This window comes from Ochotona curzoniae, unplaced genomic scaffold (genome assembly GCF_017591425.1).
Source record: "Ochotona curzoniae isolate NIBS_2020 unplaced genomic scaffold, NIBS_Ocur_1.0 contig_430, whole genome shotgun sequence".
Taxonomy (NCBI): Eukaryota; Metazoa; Chordata; class Mammalia; order Lagomorpha; family Ochotonidae; genus Ochotona; species Ochotona curzoniae.
Genome location: NW_024466219.1, coordinates 16,933,732 through 16,951,048, shown reverse-complemented (window position 1 = coordinate 16,951,048; position 17,317 = coordinate 16,933,732). Strand labels below are relative to the sequence as shown.

Sequence of the window (17,317 nt, the reverse complement as noted above, 5' to 3'; positions counted from 1 at the left end):
ATGCCAATTCTTCACCAAAGAACACCTGGTATGCACTGTATGAGATAAACAGTGGTTAACACATTCCTGCCAGTTCTCATCCAGCATGAATCTGTCAAATGCTGGAAACGTGCTGAGGGATTTTTATTGTAAAAACTGTTGACACTCGGAGACAAAGTAGGGTTTTTCGCTGAAAGCTACCTGTTTGCACAGAAACCTAAGTCAACCATCATAAGCTTACTTTAGAATGTAGCTACTGTCTAGCCCTTTAGCCTTAAGATGATTTTAGTGACTGAGTTCAAAGGGAGAGTATTGAGAGTGAACCACCTGATGAGAATAGACTTCAGGAGTTAAAGCTTTGAGAGAAGCAGGGAATTAGATATTCATGCCCTTCAAAGATTTCCTCTAATTGCTCAAGAGAAGAAGAGAAGAGAATGGAGGATATGCATGTTTGTGGACCAGGCTTAGACCATTATGCAGTCTGTGAGGTTTGATGAACAGCAACAGAGTAGGGGGTGATGTGTTATGTCATTAAATGGTAGCCAACTTCTTAAAAATTTAATGCTAAATAATTCTCTGCCTCCTGAGTGAGCCTGTTTACATTATACTTTTCAGAAATGGGTGTCACAGCATGAATGAACATCTGTTTGTACCTGGTGAGTACTAGCCATCTAAGTGGCTTTCTTGCCCAGCTGTGTTGGAATCTCTTCCACTTGACCAGGAGGAGTGTTTCTGTGGTGTGCCATGTCCGACACAGGGATTCTGATGACTGGCAATGACCATGAGCATATTTCTCAGAAGTACATGTAGCTATTTTGTTTCTTAGCCAGTAAAGGCTTTAGAAAGGTACATATATATATGTGTGTGTATAAATATATATATATAAATAACACACATATATACGTGTATATATACACATATATTACATATACACACATATATATATTATATATATATATTTTTATATATCCCATAAATATATTTGTAAAATTGAAGTCTCTATTCTTATTATAATGGGGAGACAGAAAACTTTATTTAAATGTCAAATATTTTAGCTAACTTACAGCTTATATTTTAGTGTTCAGAAAGAATAAAACAAATGAAATAAAACAAGGTTAGAATGGTTAGCACTAGAAATATCTTTGGAGAGTAGTTGGTTCAGCCTATGCTTTTCAGATGAGAAATTAAAGCCTAAGGTTTATAGAGATGTTTAATAACAAGCTATGTTATGCAAAATGGCATTTTCCTGTAGTTACTATATGTATTATTCGCCACAATAGCTGATGTAATAGAAAAAATGTGTTGCTTTTTAAAATTTAAACTCACAGGCCATTAGATATTTATTAATCTTATTGCTCAGTACTCTATTCTGGAGGGGAAAAAAAGACCACAGTTCCCCCCTGCCCCCCCCCCATGGAAAAGCCAATTCTTACACAATTGGTTTCTAGTCCTCCTTTAAGAGTTATTTCTTAAAAATCCTAGGAAATAAGAAATTCACTATAAATTCAGCTAAGTAAAAGTTCTGTCATTGGATATCTTTTCATGTATGAAAAATCTTGTAAGCGTTCTTGGAAAATGCGTGATTTTCATAACATTTTTGTACCCACATAAGCATCTTCTGTTTCTACTGGCCACAGACTTGTTGAAGTACTCTTGCAGTCTTGGCTTACTTGCTTTTCCTTCTTAGTGACCTGGCCAAATGTCATTTAGGGTTTTTTGTTGTTGTTTGTTTTAGTATGTGTTGGAGTTTGGTCTTTGAATTCTTAAATGTTAAATAACAAAGCAATTGCCCTTTGTAAAAATAAGTTCTTTTTCTCCTGCAGTTTTTTTTTTCTCTTGGTTTTGCTTCAGTTGCTTCTTTCTCTATCTTGTATGACATTACATTGAAATTCAAACTGATGTCCTGCTCAGTCCCCAGTCCAGAACTGGGGCTGGCATTATGGCAGATCAGGTTAAGCCACTGCCTGCAGTGTTAGCATCCCATATTGGAATGTAGGCTCACATCCCAGCTCCTTACTGATGCTCCTGGAAAAGCAGTGGAAAATGGTCCAACTACTTGGGTCCCTCACTAGCCTTTTGGAAAACCCTCCTGGCTTAATTACAGGATTGGATCATTAGACAGAAGATCTCTTTCCCTATCACTCCTTCTGTCTCTGACACTCTGTTTTTCAAATAAATAAAATATTTTTTTAAAAAGTTTTTAAAAACTAATAGAAATTAGCAATGGCTATAGGCAAAGCTGTTGTTAAATACCCAGAGAGATTCTGATATTTTCTAGAGGTTGTTAACATGGTCTATAATGACATAAAAAATTGTATTTATAAAGGTGTGGCCTGATTAAGGATCACAGAGAACCAGAGCTGCACCTACCAGTGTGTGTGAGAGCTGGGGCTGGGGCTGGGGCAGACCAGGCTAAACTAGGCTACAACACCTGCTGACATGCAGAAAAACTGGGAAGAGGGCCAGGCAGATGGGAGTTCTTTGGGGTCACCCTGTCCAGGCCACAATACCTGCTAGCACTCATAAGATCCAGACCTGGGGGTGGGCTTGCCTGGACTAGGCTGCAGCACCTGTCCTTTTGTGTGAGAGTCAGGACTAGGGGGTGAGACTCACCAGGCAGTTGCACCCACTGATACCTGCATTGACTGGGGCAAGGGCTGCCCTTGACTCTGCACCAGCTGATGCATGTGAAAGCAAGGTCTGAAGTGAGGTTTCTTACGGGGCTTCACGATTAAATCACTGCCCTATATCCCGGCCTCAGGGAGAATCACATAGACATGTGGTCTGACCCCAGAGCACATGTTGCAGTTTTGGGCCACCTCTGTGCTGACACTTAATGGAAAGACAGGACAGCCAGCTCATGTAAGCCATCAGAAGATATTGAGGACCTCAACAAAAGATAGAAAAAGGACAGGTTGAGCAACACTTTAGGCCAGGATCTACAACAAGTACCACTTAGGTCTGTGGGCACACTGAAATCGACAAGGACAGAATTTCTGTCCTTAGAAAGGATTTCTTTGATGTAACAAAGATGACTTCTCAGAACAATCCTCACCACTCAAGTAATACCCTTGGAACGTTCTTCCCCACATTAGGACCTCAAAGGTGACAATAAACAACTATCTATATTCTGGTGCTGATGTACTCTATGACAATAAGGAGTTGTATACTGTCTCTACTTTCCTGCCCCCGGACATAGGAGGGAAAACCAAGTTATCCATCCCACTGCCTCCTGAGCCTCTCCATCCTAATCAGAGGCTCGCATGGGTCTGCAATCCCCTCACCCTTGAAATAAATATTAAAATAAAATTTAAATGTTTTTTAAAAATTAAAAGACTACTGGGCTACTTAAGTGTCAACATGTGTGTATTAATTTGATGCCTTCTTTTAAATTGATACGTAGCATTGCATATATTTATAGGTGTATGTATTGATTCTTTGTGGCAGAATATTCAAAATCCTTCTAACTTTTAAAGAAGATTTAATGCATTCTTATTATCTGAAGTCATCCTATTGTGCAATAGAACACCTGAGCTCATTTCTCCTAATTAGCTTAAAACCTGTTGACTGATAAGTTCTTAACAGTTATACTTTTTCTGGTTAATTTAGTATATTCTGAATAATATAAAGGTTAGCTAATATGGCTGGTATGGCATAGCAAGGAAGGTTGCCACCTGTGGAAGCCAGTATCCCATGTGGTTATTGATTTGTGTCCTTGCTGTTTCACTGTGCTGCTAATGACTTGGGAAAAGGAGTACAGCCCAAGTATTTGGAGCCCTGCCACTCATGTCTGAGACCCTGCTGAGGCTCCTTGCTCTTGGCTTTGGCATAGTTTGGTCCTGGCTGTTGTGACCATCTGGATAGTGAGCCAGAGATGGAATTTTAAACAATTTTAAACAAACAAACCCATATATATATATTTAAAGATAATCCCTTTTAAATTTAACAATTATTTTAATTTTTGGTATTTTAATTCATTACGTGGTATAAAGTGCTTTTGAAATACTGACCAGGAAATACTATCCTTTACTATCCATAGTTTAATTGATTTTCCACATATTTTTCTTGCGTAGCCTTGATATTGTTATCATTCAATGTATTAGCAGAAAAAAATTTACCTTTTCTGGAAAAAATAAAAATTGATAGAGCATATATTGTATTCCAGTTTTTTTAGAAGAAGTAGATTTTGCTGTATAAAATATAAGGGAATTTTTTAAAGAAGGAAGACATGTATGCATAAGAAATACTTACATGACTGAACATTGGCAGATAATGAGTTAAAATATTAACAGATAATTTTATGGTTGTTATTGTTTATTCAATTGCATATGACTTATATTGTTCACATCTCCCTGCATTTTCCAAATTATTAAGGAACCCACTCTATATTATAAAGATTTTAAAATAAGGAAAACAGAAAACTTGTAATCCATAGCTCTTCTGTGCAGGTTCTTCCTTTAGTAATGGAAAGCATTTCGCGTCCCGGGAGCAGGGTTGCTCCTGAGCAGATAACACGTGCTGACAGTGCCAAGGAGGAGCGAGTGACAGTAATGCAAGCTTCGCTAGCTAGGTGAAAGCTTCAGCATCTTCTGTACTTCTGTGAAATCACTTCAAAGACTTCATGAATCTCAGACCTCATTGTTAAATAACAAGAGGTGGCTCTTTTCCAGCCAGCATTTAATTCAAGGGCAGCAGTGCTCTGCCAAAGGACACTGAAGCCACAGGGTATTTTTATTTAGATGTCAGCATAGTCAACAGCTGAGAATTTATACACTGAATTTCCAAGCTTACTTTATATCACAATGTCAACATTACATATAACCTTCCAGCTTATCAGGAACTGCGTATTGCTCTGTTACGCTTGCTATGTGGAGTGCATGGAAGTGTGGTGTAAGTAGAGATACTGAATAGATAGGAGAGGGACTAAAGAGTAACTTGACTTTTTTTTTTTCTCAGTCAATGAAAAAGTAAACAACTTTTTCTGGTTGAGCAACTAAAAAATAACCTCATTCTAGAAAACATGCAAGTAGTTCATTACACATAAAACATTCCCTGAAATCCCTTCTTCTGAACCATGGTTGGGACAGGAGCAGTTGAGTGGCTGGTAGTCTTGGAGCAGGGTCCCCTAGAAACAGCAAGCCCTCCTCCCCCAAGTACAGTGAGGCAGGCATCAGAGTAACACATTGGGCCCAAGATACCAAAGTACTTCCTGACCTTGCTGGAACCTTACTTCCTAAAGCCAGGAATCCTGCCTTTGCAATAGATAGACCTCCCGGTGAGGCTCGCCAGATCCCCAGTGATTACAGCCAGGCTCTTCCTTATCATCATTCACTTCTCATCTCACGTAGTACCTCACATCTGGTTCCTGTCCTTAAACACACAGCTGTGTCTTCATAGTGCCTGTATGACCCACTCTGACCCAGCAACTTCCTGGGGTACACAGTATGGTTTGTGCAGACTTTTTACTCATTCCTTGTCTGTACTATGTTGTCACAAATTGTTAACCTTACTCTTGTGACATATAGGTGTTAAAATTCCAATCTTGGGCCCCGTGCAGTAGCATAGCAGCTAATGTCCTTGCCTTGCATGCATCGGGATCCCATATGGGTGCTGGTTCTAATCCTGGCAGCCCCAGTTCCCTTTCCTTCCAGCTCCCTGTTTGTTTCCTAGAAAGCTGTTGAGGATGGCCCAAAGCCTTGGTACCCTGCCCCCATGTGAGAGACCTGGCTCAGCTCGGCGGTCACTTGGGAAGTGAATCAGAGGGTGAAGATCTTCTCTGTCTCTCCTCCTTTCTGTACATCTGACTTTCCAATAAAAATAAAATGAATTGTTTAAAAAAATGTTTAATGTTACATGTAAAATTCAGACAAAAATGTTTGGGATTTTCTACCTTTGTATTGAAGATGCTCAACAGTTGGTGTACACAGATGTAAAGAACTGATGTAAAAGAGTGATTTCCAAAGTTCTATCACAATGAAACGTTGCTAGACGCATGTCTAAGTATTTACTAAATGCTTATGATTTGGTTTACTCTAGACCCAGAGGTTTCGAGAAGTGTTAACAAATGGTGGTTTTTACTCAGACAAATAATTTGACATGGGAAAGAAAGCGCACAAAGGTGGAATGCCTGGTGTATTATGCACATCTAATAAATGTTTGTAGAATGAGCAAACACGCAAATACAACAGAGTAGGCAACAAATGTGTATATAACATGTTGAATGCTATGGGGTAATTATATGCAATTGCAATGATTAGAGAAACGATTTTTCATTTGGCGAGAAAAAAGCAACAGTCAATATTATACAATCAATATAATCCCCAAGTATAATCCTCTAAATGTTAACTAACATGCAAAGAAACTTAACAGTGCAAACTTATAAGTCTACTGCAGATAATTATCACATTTTCATCTTTTCTGTATCTCCCTTTTCAATAATGAGCACATATGATTCTTAAAAACATTTAAAAATAGTGCAGTCAGAAAACAATGAGATTCAAAGAAATATCATTTTGGACTGGAATTGTTGAGCAGAGCTTCTTGGATGAGGGAATTCTGAGCTGGGCTAATGAAATTTGGATAGAAAAAAGGTGGAAAAGAGTTTAGGCAGGTATCTTGGCAGGCATACGTCTAAATCAAAAGATATTTTAAGCATCCTTGTGGAATATTTTAGAAGGAACTCTTGTAAAGCGGATCATTACACTCACAGTCTGATGTTATTTTATCTGTTTATAATTAATAGCAATGTGGCTGGCCTTGCATCGGCTTTGCATGGTTTTTCTATTACAATTCTCCATGAACAAAGGAAAATGAGTGCCTCATCTGAGAATTTGGACATGAAACTTAGAGCTTCCCTCGGAAGGCAATACCCTCAGTCTTATTTTATCTTGAAATCATCTCCTGCATTATTTTCTTCTCACTTCCTTATAAATATATTTTCCTTTTAAATTACTGACATAGCATTACAAGAAGAGATTCTCACAGGAATAATAATAATAATCCTCTTTTTATTACCAACATCCACCCCAAGTCATTGCATATACCCATTTGAGAGCGGTCAAACCAGACAGACTATTAAAGCTTCAAAATGTCAAAGTATCTGTTCTGAAGTCTTGAAGAAAATAGTGCATATTTCACTTGCTTTTGTAAACAGTAGTGAAAAACCAAGTTATAAAGCAGAGGCAAAGTGACTAGGAAGCCAGAAAATAGACAGAGGGTACTGAAAGTTCATTTCTGTTACAGGAAAGAATAGAATGCAACCAGTACAACCAGTGCTTTTGATCTTTAGCAAACTTTGAGTTGCCTCTGCTTCTATCCTGGCTGACTACAACATGTTCCCACTCCTTTTTATTTTCCTGGGGCCCCTTCCATGTCCTCAACTGAATTTAGTATGTTTGACATCTATGTAGATATAAATCACCAGGTTCAAATGGACTTACGTGGACAAAGGACATTCACCGAGAGATATGACACTTACTTCTGCTTTCTACTGGAGCAGCCTAATTCCATCCTAGGGTGTATATGTCCCTGTGGTTTCTGAAAATATCCTGAGGACCTATGGAGAAGACCTTTTAGAATTCCTAGGTCTAGTCAGAGTAAGCAATGACAAATGGTCTTGTGTGATGACAAAAATGGAATTTTGAATTTGCAAGAAGCTGCAGAGACAGAGTGAGGTACTCTGAGAATGCAGTCAAGATCTGAACAATTGGGAGGTATATCTAATGAGAGTGATGGAAGCCTGGGGAAGGGTGGAAGTGAGAGAGCAAGAATATGATAATATACTGCCATGCAGGGGGCAGCAGTCTGTGTTGGAGAATCCTATGAAAGTCAGATATCTGGAGGAAAGGTGGAAGGAGATTCTCCAGAGCCCTTAAGGGATCCTTCCCATTTGCCTGGCAAATGAGTCCTGGCTCTGCTTCCATTTCCAGCTATGAAGGGGTTCACAGCTTCCTACAGACATGCACCTGGGGAAGCAGCAGATGATGGCTCAAGTGATTGAGTCCCTGCCACTCATGTGGGAGATTTGAGCTGGGCTCCTACTACGTGTCTTCAGCCTGGTGCGGTTGGAGGCATATTGGGAAGTGAACAGGCATATGGGAAATTTCTTCCTACCCCTTTCCTCTGCCTCTCAAAGAAATAAAAATATAATCTTTTAAAGATAGATCCTGCACATTGAAATGAAACCAGAGCCCTCACAGCAAAATTTTGGGTTCACCAAGAAAAAAAAAAGCATACTGTTTTCCATAAACTCAAAAACTCACCTCATAAACACACAAGAATATGGGGCGGGTGGAGGGGGGGAGCGGTGTTTTTCAAACACAGTGCCCGTGCACAGCACTAATAGAATCATCACCTTAAATGACTGGAAATAGTCACGGTCCAGGAGAAAGTGACAAAGGAATTTCCAGCTCCTTTAGTATTTAACTCCTTTGGTATCAACAACCTCCCTAGTACAATATACTCAAGTTTTGTTGCAATTTTCAGGATTTGATCATTGAAAAACGTTTTGAATTAAGTGTAGTTACCTGCTATGCTCGTGTTGTGATAGCAGAGTTTGAGGATGAGCACAGCTGCCTTCTTGAGGATGTAAGTGGATTCTCACTTCTTCCAATTTTTCATCTGTATTATAGCTAGTTCATGAAGGAGAAAAAAACAACTGATTTAGTCATGCAGGCTTTGGTTTTGAAAGAAATCAGTAACCTTAATTTTGAGATTTGAATGATTATTTGCACCAAGTTCCCTTTTTTTCTTTTTGGCAAGACATTTGAAAAGAAAAACAGTCAAATTTCATCTCTCAACACTATGTTTTAAATTTGGATTAAGCAATAATACTAAAACCATCCTCTAAGTTGTGCTATAGACAGGTATCTATGCTGTAGAACAACATATTTGAGTATTTCCCAGATAAGTTTGGTTAATAAATACAGCTTACCACAAGCGTTCGACACTTTGAGCTCACAACAGAAATGGCCACATTGCATGTTAGATACAGCGTTGTCTCCTGCAGTGACATGTATGCTTTGCTGTCCATCCATAAAATGCCAACAGTTGCACAATAACAAATGTCATGAAATTACACTTCACTTTCCACAGCCCTGGGTTCTGCTTCTACACATCAACCAAACATTGGACTAAAAAACCTGCATCTTTACTGAACATGTACAGAATTTTTTCTTTATCATTATTCCTTAAACAATGCAGCCAGCAGCCATTTACATATAATTCACATTGTGTCTAAGAAGTACTCTGGTGATGGTTTAAAGTTTATGGAAGGATATGTGTAAGTTAAACACAAATACTAGTACTAGTTTAGAGCAAGACTTAAATTGAGCAACTGCAGATTGTGTTATCTACAGAATGTCCTGAAACCAGTCCCCTGTGGACATCAAGACATGACTGTATGTAAGAACTGGCAGTAAAAAGAAGTGTTTAATAACTTTTTAATAACATTGGTAATAGTGATATACTATATATATATGTATATAGCTAACATGGTCTCATATTCTCCATGGGTGGGGTACTGTGTTAAGTAGGAACTATTCATTTTGCAGGCAAGGAAAATGAAGTTTGGAGAGGTTAAGTGTCTTGCTCAGGGTCTCATAGCTAGTGAGTGACTATGAGCCAGGGCTTGCTGGGCTGACACTGTGCCCCTTTGTGCTTATTTAATAAGCACTTCATTTTTCATAAATGAAATAGCACTATAATACCAGGTACTTTTAGATTTTACACATGAGTTGGTTTTAGGGACTTAAGAATTTGGGATTTAAGAAGAGCACAGAGAGTTATCACTGAACCCCTGTTTTCTCATTACTCAGTTACTCTTTACCTTCTCATGGAACTTAGAATGAGGGCAGGACTTGAGACAGAGAGGACTGTGAGTCAGAGGCCAAACTGGAGCACCACAGAGAGGGAGGGCAGAGGGTTACATAACCAGGTTGCATGGGCTTCCACAGAGTGGTAGATGAGTGTTTAAATGAGTAATGTGACAGTGGTTCTGGGTAAGGACTGCTACATCGGATGTGGGCCAGTATGGCCTGAGTGCATATATGTTGAATGGATAGGTGTGTGGTTGGTTGCTGATTGTTAATGTGAACATACGAAAGTGCAACAGCATTTAAAGAGGCTGGCCTTAAACTTTTTTGTTTCCTCAGGCGTTATACTAGTGAGAGCTTTTTCTGACTATGGATAAAGAGGGCTATTTGGTAAAATGGGGCTGGATCACAGCAGCAACAAGAGGCCAGGATAAATGGGCTCTGCTGGAGAAATCTTAGCACCATTCTTCCTCCATGCTTAGTCATGATTTATTTTGGGTTACATTTATCACAAGTTACTATCATAGTAAAAATACAGTGAAATTTCAAAAGGTGCAGATGACAGCGGTTTTCTCCTGTGCAATGTCAAGCTAGTGAGGTGGAATCACAGGAAAAACTTGGAAATCTGTGTGAATGGACAGGAAAGCTTTCATTAAATCTCAATGTGGAGACGTGCCCTTGAAGAAATACCTCTATTTTCTTTTTAGGGTTCTTCAGGCTTTATTGGAACAGAGTCAAAAAGGAGAGATTACCTATTGGTGTTTAGAAAGATACTGGTTCAAGGTATCAGGGTAGCTAAAATAAATCTAGTAAAATATAAGGGGGAAATATTGAAAGAAAAAAAATCCTAGCTTTATATTATTTGTTATGGACATTAGAGTTCTTCCTCTTCTCTTCCTCTTTTTTTTTTTCTTTTTTTTCTTTTTAAGATATATCTGTTTATTTGAGAGCGTTATAAAGAGAGAGACAGAGAGACAAAGAATGAGATCTTTTATCCTTTAGTTCACTCCCAAGTTAGCCGTGAGGGCCAGGGCTGGGCCAGGTGACAGGGGCCCAAGCACTTGGGAAATCCCTGCCTTTTTTCCTGGGACATTAGTAGGAAGCTGTATCAGAAACGGAGCAGCTGGAATTCAGATTGTCATGCAGATGAGATGCTGGCATCACAGACGGTGGCTTTACCTACAATGCTGACTCTTGGACCTTAAATTTCTGTAATATACATTGAGATTCAGAAATGAGTAACTAATATCAACTAGTCCAAGGGGTTCAGTATTTTGAATCAGATACTCAAGACCAAAGCCCTTATGCCCAACAGCTTCCTGATAGTACAGCTGAGCAAGTCACTGAATATCTTCACTGGAATCTTCTCTGCCAATATCAATGGGCTTACTTTACAAAGATGATAATAAATGGGAAAGCGTATTGTAGAAAACATGTTAACTGTTGCTCTTACTATTAATCTTGATTACTGTATAAGTCAAGATTTTAAAAGATCAATAAATAGCAGTTATTTTATATGGATGCATGTGGTTCCTGCTCAGTATGGGGAGAATGCACAGTCAAGAGTATAGGAATGTAGTGAAGATTAAGATAACAAGAGACAAGGTTAATCATGTGGGTAAGGCTGGATTTAGGAGAGGGAGGTACACAGAATAATTATACATTCCAAATCTGGAAAAGTCGAGGACTTAGAAGGTGTGTGAAATGATTAGTAGTATGATTTAAGTTTAGGTTGATTTGCTTTCCAAATTTAGCATTGGTATAATGGATGCAATGTTTGTAGTCCACCTTCCAATTTTATATGCTGACATTTTCACCCTCAATCTGTTAGTATTATAAAGTGCGGCTTTGGGGAATTAATTAGTTCATGTAGGTGCATCCATAACTTGAGAAATAAATGCTTGCTGTGTAACTGTGATATTGTGAAAGCTACCCAAATGAACTAAGACAGTATATCAGAACAATTAAGGGCTCAGAAAATGAGGGTAAGGCTGGGATAGGATGTACTACTGAACTTGACAGAGAGTTGTAACAGAATGCTGCCTTTTGTGGTAATACTCCAAGTGGTGTTTTGGACTCTCATTTATTAAAGTATGCCTTTGTGCCATGGATAGTTCAAGTTTGGTACCTATTTGTGATCAAAATTTCCTGACTTCATGGAATTTACATTCTATTAAAAGGACAGAAAAGAAATAATAAAATAAATAGGTTAATTAATTATAATAAAAGAGGGTCTGCTATTAAATATAGAACCAAGTGAGACTGAGAATATGGGATGGGGAACATGCATTCTTTAATAATTAAAGCAGGCCTCATTTAGGAGTGTTTCTGAGCAGGCATTTGGGAGTGCAGTTTTTCAGTCTTTGTCTCCTTTTAGTTTTTTGGTAAATCTTCAGATTGCTTATGCAGTTTCTGAATTACCTCATATATGAAGGAAGACTCCTGCCTACATGCTTCCAGGCCCACTTACTCATGGCTCCTGCAGAACAGGCCAGTACTACATCCTTCTGTGTCTGCCAGTCTTTTAGCTCCAGGATAAATGGCTCTCTTGTGTGGACAGTCACTAAGCACTCTACTCTTCTGTGTTTCTCACATGATTAGCTTCCTCTTCATGTGAGGATCATGGGATCTATTTGTCCTGGGAGGAAAGTTTGATCTCCACATAAAGCATAAGGAAAAATCCTCCCAGTTTAGCCACACTCACAAAGATATGGCTCCACCCACTCAGGGAGATGCAATTGAATGATATATCAGCCCACTGCTGTCATAAGAAGGTGCTTCTGCATTCTGGGTATTTAAATTTAAAATCATCTCCCCTTAATTTTAGTTTTGTGTTATTTCTAACACGAAAACAATGGTGTTAAGGAGGACCAACATAGTGGGCATAGTGGGCTAAAGCATCTGCCTGCCATGTTGGCATTTCATACGGGTTCCAGTTTGAGTCCTGTTTCACTTCTGATCTACCTCTCTATTAATGTGCCTGGGAAAGCAGCAGAATTTAGCCCAACCACTACAAAGGGGACATGGAAGGAGCTCCTGGCTCCTGACCCAGCCCTGACTATTGAGGCCATTTGGAGAGTGACCTAGCAGATGGAAGATCTCTCACTCACTCCCTTCCCTCTCTCTGTAATCCTGCCCCTTAAATAAATAAACAAATAAATAGATCTTCAAAAAACAGAAGAATGAAAATAAATAGTATTTTTTTCACTAATGCACTCTTTATCCCAAGAAATGAAAGACCTAAAATACAAATTTAGAAAATGTTTTGAAAAAATCATGAAAAAACAAACTGTCTTTTACTATGTTATTTTCTGACCTTCGAGGCTAAGCAGGGATAGGCATTTTTCTCCTGCCATTTCTGTGATGGGCACAGGTCAGAGAGAATGGTTTGCCATTATATATTATATTTTAAGAATTTGGAAAAAACAGGTGGCATGTTTTAACAGAAAATGTGAAGAAAGATATATGTTCTGTTGCTGCCAAGATTAGACAAACCAGTGATTTCTACAACCAGTGATTTCCAAGTTTTCAGAAATTATTAGTCTTATTTTTATCCAAGGATGCTTACATACAAGAAAATGGTGAAACAAATCTAGAGTCAAACTTGGGAGTTTGAGTCTCTGGTTGATTAATAAGGAACAAGCCATACAGAAGAGAAATAAAATGTTGCCTAATGAGCTCTGGTCAAAGACAGAACACATAACCAATAGTAGTCCATTGACTTGATTGCGTGGTGACTTTATAATCATCTTAGTTCATGTAAGTACAATTGACATTTGCTCAGCAAAGTCTGCTTATGACATATTTCTCAGAACATATCTTATCATTAAGCCACAGTTGACTGCAGTTAAAGGAAGGAGGAGGTAGGAGATTACATTAAATATTTCCAAGAGAAAGAGATACCATATTCCTTGGATGGTTTAAGCTAGAGATTGGTACAGATATAATAGAACTAAAAAACACAACTACTTAAAAATAGCCCTAGCTTTTTAAAAAAAATTAACTCACAGTTTATAATAACACTAAGTGAGCAATGATATGGGGAAGCATGGATTAAGATCACCACTCTGTCAATGTGAAACATCAGGCAATGACTTAAATTTTCTCCTTGCAATGAATATAGGGAATAATATTGTCAAGACACAAAATATGCAGAACATTAGTTACAAAACAAAAGTTTACCAATGATCATATGAAATATCATAACTTCAGCAACCATAAAGATTCTTGTAGGAAAACTGCATTTGTTTGGGATGCTTGCTGTTTGGGAAATCGTTCACTGAAAAGCATAAATTTGATTTCTCAAGCGTCTAGATTGCACATGTTATCTTCATACCATCGATCTCACTGATCTTGAACTCACTGATTTTAATTAAATCATCTATTACAAAAGCTGGGAATGTTCTCTTCCCTGTCAAAAACGTTTAGCTTGACCTTTTTGCAAGGTTTCTGTGAGGTTAAAACGCAAATGGCATTTACAAAAGGTACATTTACTAATAATTTAAATGCTTGTTTATTTTCATCTACTCAAAAGGCAGAGAGAGAGAAAGAGAAATTTATCTTCCATCTACAGGTTCACTTCTGAAATGCTTTCTGCAGCCAAGACTGGGACTAAAGCAGAAGGCCATAGCTATCTGGGTCGCTCATGTGAACAGGAGGGACTCAGAGCATTTGAGCTATCACATGCTTCCAATCCAGGAACAGGAAGTTGGAATCAGAAACAGAGTAGCTGGGACTCAAACCGACACTCTGACATGGAATGTAGGCATGTCAAGTGGCAGCTCAACTTGCTGTGCCACAACACCCAACCTTAGATTTCTTTTTAAGGAACACCCAGTGTATGGGACTGGTGTTGTGACAGTTCAGTGAGTTAGGCTGTGACCCGTATGGGATCCCATATCAGAGAACTGGGTTGAGTCCTAGCTGCTCTGCTTCCAGTCCAGCTCTTTGCTTACATACCGAGGAAAGCAAAGCAGCAACAGATGACCCACATACTCAGATCCCTGCCACACACATGGGAGTCTTTGAAGGAGTGCTGCCCTCCTGGCACTGTCCTGGCCTATTTACTGACTTTGTGGGCACTGGTGGATGGAAGATCTCTTTCTATCTATTCCTCTCTATCACTCTAACCTTCAAATAAAAAATAAATACCAAGTGCCAAGTCTTCATCCTGCTGCACTGGAAGACTGAGGTATAGGTGCCACTAGGGTGCACTAACACCTACTGCCTTGGTGGGATCTGTTATGGTCTGCAATGTGTCAGCAGAAGTAGGAGATCCAACTCATTAGTACTTTTTAGCTTTTAAAGAAAAACTCACTTATTTTCTTTTTCTGGAAAACAAATTTTCTTCTTAAGATACTACATTTCCATTTTATATGTTTATGTTATATTCCCTCTAAATACTTCTCTGTGTAAAATGTGTGTCAAGAGCTTTCTTTAGAAGAATTGCCACATCTAGTACTAGTACTGGTTGGGTTATTTCTGCTTTGTTTCTGAGGTTCTCTTTTCCTTGCTTTGGCCTCCAATATTAGGCATCCTCTATAGCTCCTAAAGCAGTATGGCTGTACTTACCCAATTTTGTGTTTTAGAATCATCCCACAGAGAACAATGATGGATAAAAGAAATATGACCGCACCAAAAGACATGCCTAGGCAGTAAACAAAGTAATTAAGTTCATGGGACACATAACCCAGAGGTCTTAAAACTCTATCTTGATATCTGTTCCAACTAGAGATTACCAATGACTGTTCTTTTCAAAAGTAACTTTAAATTACACTTTATGTCAGGTTTAACCTTCAGCATTAATTTTACTACTACAGGGATATATTTAAGAGATGAGCAAAATTGTTCTGTTATCTTTAGTCCAACAGCAGCCTCTTGGCAAGTTGGCCAAAGAGAACCAGTAATGGGACTGTAGGCTCCATCTCTCTCCCTCCTTGCCCAAATATCTTGTGTAAGATATGATTCGAGGTATTCTATGAAGAGAAATCCTCTTAGTAAAAAAATCTATTACAAGAATTTTTTATAAAGGGAAATCATAAACATGGACTCAGCCAACTGGTCTTGTGGCTTTCAGTTTGTGCAAATGGACATATCCAACATCCAGAAGCATATTCCCAGGCTATTATGCCAAAGAGGAAGCTATTGTTTCCAGCTACATTAAAAGAAAAGCATTTTTGACACAAAAGGGTGATTCTTTATTCATAATAGCTCACAAACAGTAAAGGACCTTTGATGAAAGATTCTGTCAGTGCTTGGGAAGATACCAGTTTTCCCACACTCTGGCCTAAACTTATCTTTCTTTTCTTTCTAATTGAATTTACAAGACAGTTTGGTGTCTCTTTTTATATTTCATTCATTCTAAACTTGAACACTTACTGTTCAGGAAGCTAGAATTCTTCCGAAAGCCCTTCAAACAACTTACCAAGTATGACAGCATAATGTTGGCCTGAAAGGAAGAAGAAACATCATCTGGCACACAACACACTGAACAGGAACCGAGCCAGGACAGTCCATCCTGGGTTTCCTTTAGGACACAATGTAATTTTTTTTTTTCTAGCATAAAAAGCCAATGCCTTCACTCACACAATCTCATTTTCTCTCTTATACTCAATGAAAAAAAATTTTCTTTTTTATTAGTGCTTTTATCATAGAAGCAGTATAATTATAGCGCGTTATAAGAAACCACAAAGCTACCACCTATTATTTTCATCCCAGAAAATGTTTTAGCAACTTCCATTCTGCTTCTCTGCATCTAAATTTTTACATGCTGACATAATAGGAAGACAAATTATAACAGAGACAAACTAAGGTAACCTGTTCTGGTGAGTGTAGCATTGTGTAGTCAATAATTTTGATTAAACATGTGTTTTTAGTTTGGTCCGGAAAACCTTAATACAACATAAAATGTTTTAATATTTCACCTTAAATCATTATATTTGATTCTTAGGGGGAGCGTGCTCGCATGGGTGTTTATATTATTATCTGTTTACAGTGCACAGTTATTTTACATAAGAGTTTTTTTTTTTTTTTTGCCAATTTGCAATGAAACCTTCAACATTTGAGGACCTCAGCTTCATCACATTGCTTTATATTGGGTATGTAGGGTGTTCCCCTAAAAACCTTTTTTTGTTGTTAGTTTAATGGGCACAACAGAAAAAAAAAAACAAGATACCTTGTTGTTTTCTTTCACATTTCTTCAGTTCTCATGTGATTTATGTTTCAAGGAAAAAGATATTTATGCCTCTGCCTCCAACTTGCACATTATAATATAGTTTTTGCCTATCCCTGCTGTCTTCCTGGGCTTTGTAGTCTTGAATTGAGCAGAACTGGAGAGCCTCCACTTAGAAATGGTGTGGAGCAGTGAAGCTGGGTCCAGAATGTGATGGGATAAGGAGAAAAGTCACCATGGGTTGGAGGTTTTGAAGGATGGTCTAGGCAGGAGAGAGAGGAGCTAGATTCTGCAAGGGCAGTTGCTTTAATGAATGGGACATAAGGGGACAAAATTGAGTAGTGTGGGTAGTTCC

At 38.4% G+C, this 17,317-nt stretch overlaps 1 protein-coding gene across 1 annotated transcript in view; it reads right to left on the bottom strand.

Moving 5' to 3' along the window:
- Window positions 1-6,397: 6,397 nt before the first annotated feature.
- CR1 (complement C3b/C4b receptor 1 (Knops blood group)) overlaps window positions 6,398-17,317 on the bottom strand; it is a 102,543-nt gene continuing 91,623 nt past the window's right edge. The window contains 4 exon segments of the mRNA XM_040985794.1: window positions 6,398-6,544; window positions 8,505-8,609; window positions 15,363-15,438; window positions 16,216-16,239. Of these exon segments, the coding sequence (XP_040841728.1) occupies window positions 6,487-6,544; window positions 8,505-8,609; window positions 15,363-15,438; window positions 16,216-16,239 (263 nt within the window). The 3' untranslated portion in view covers window positions 6,398-6,486.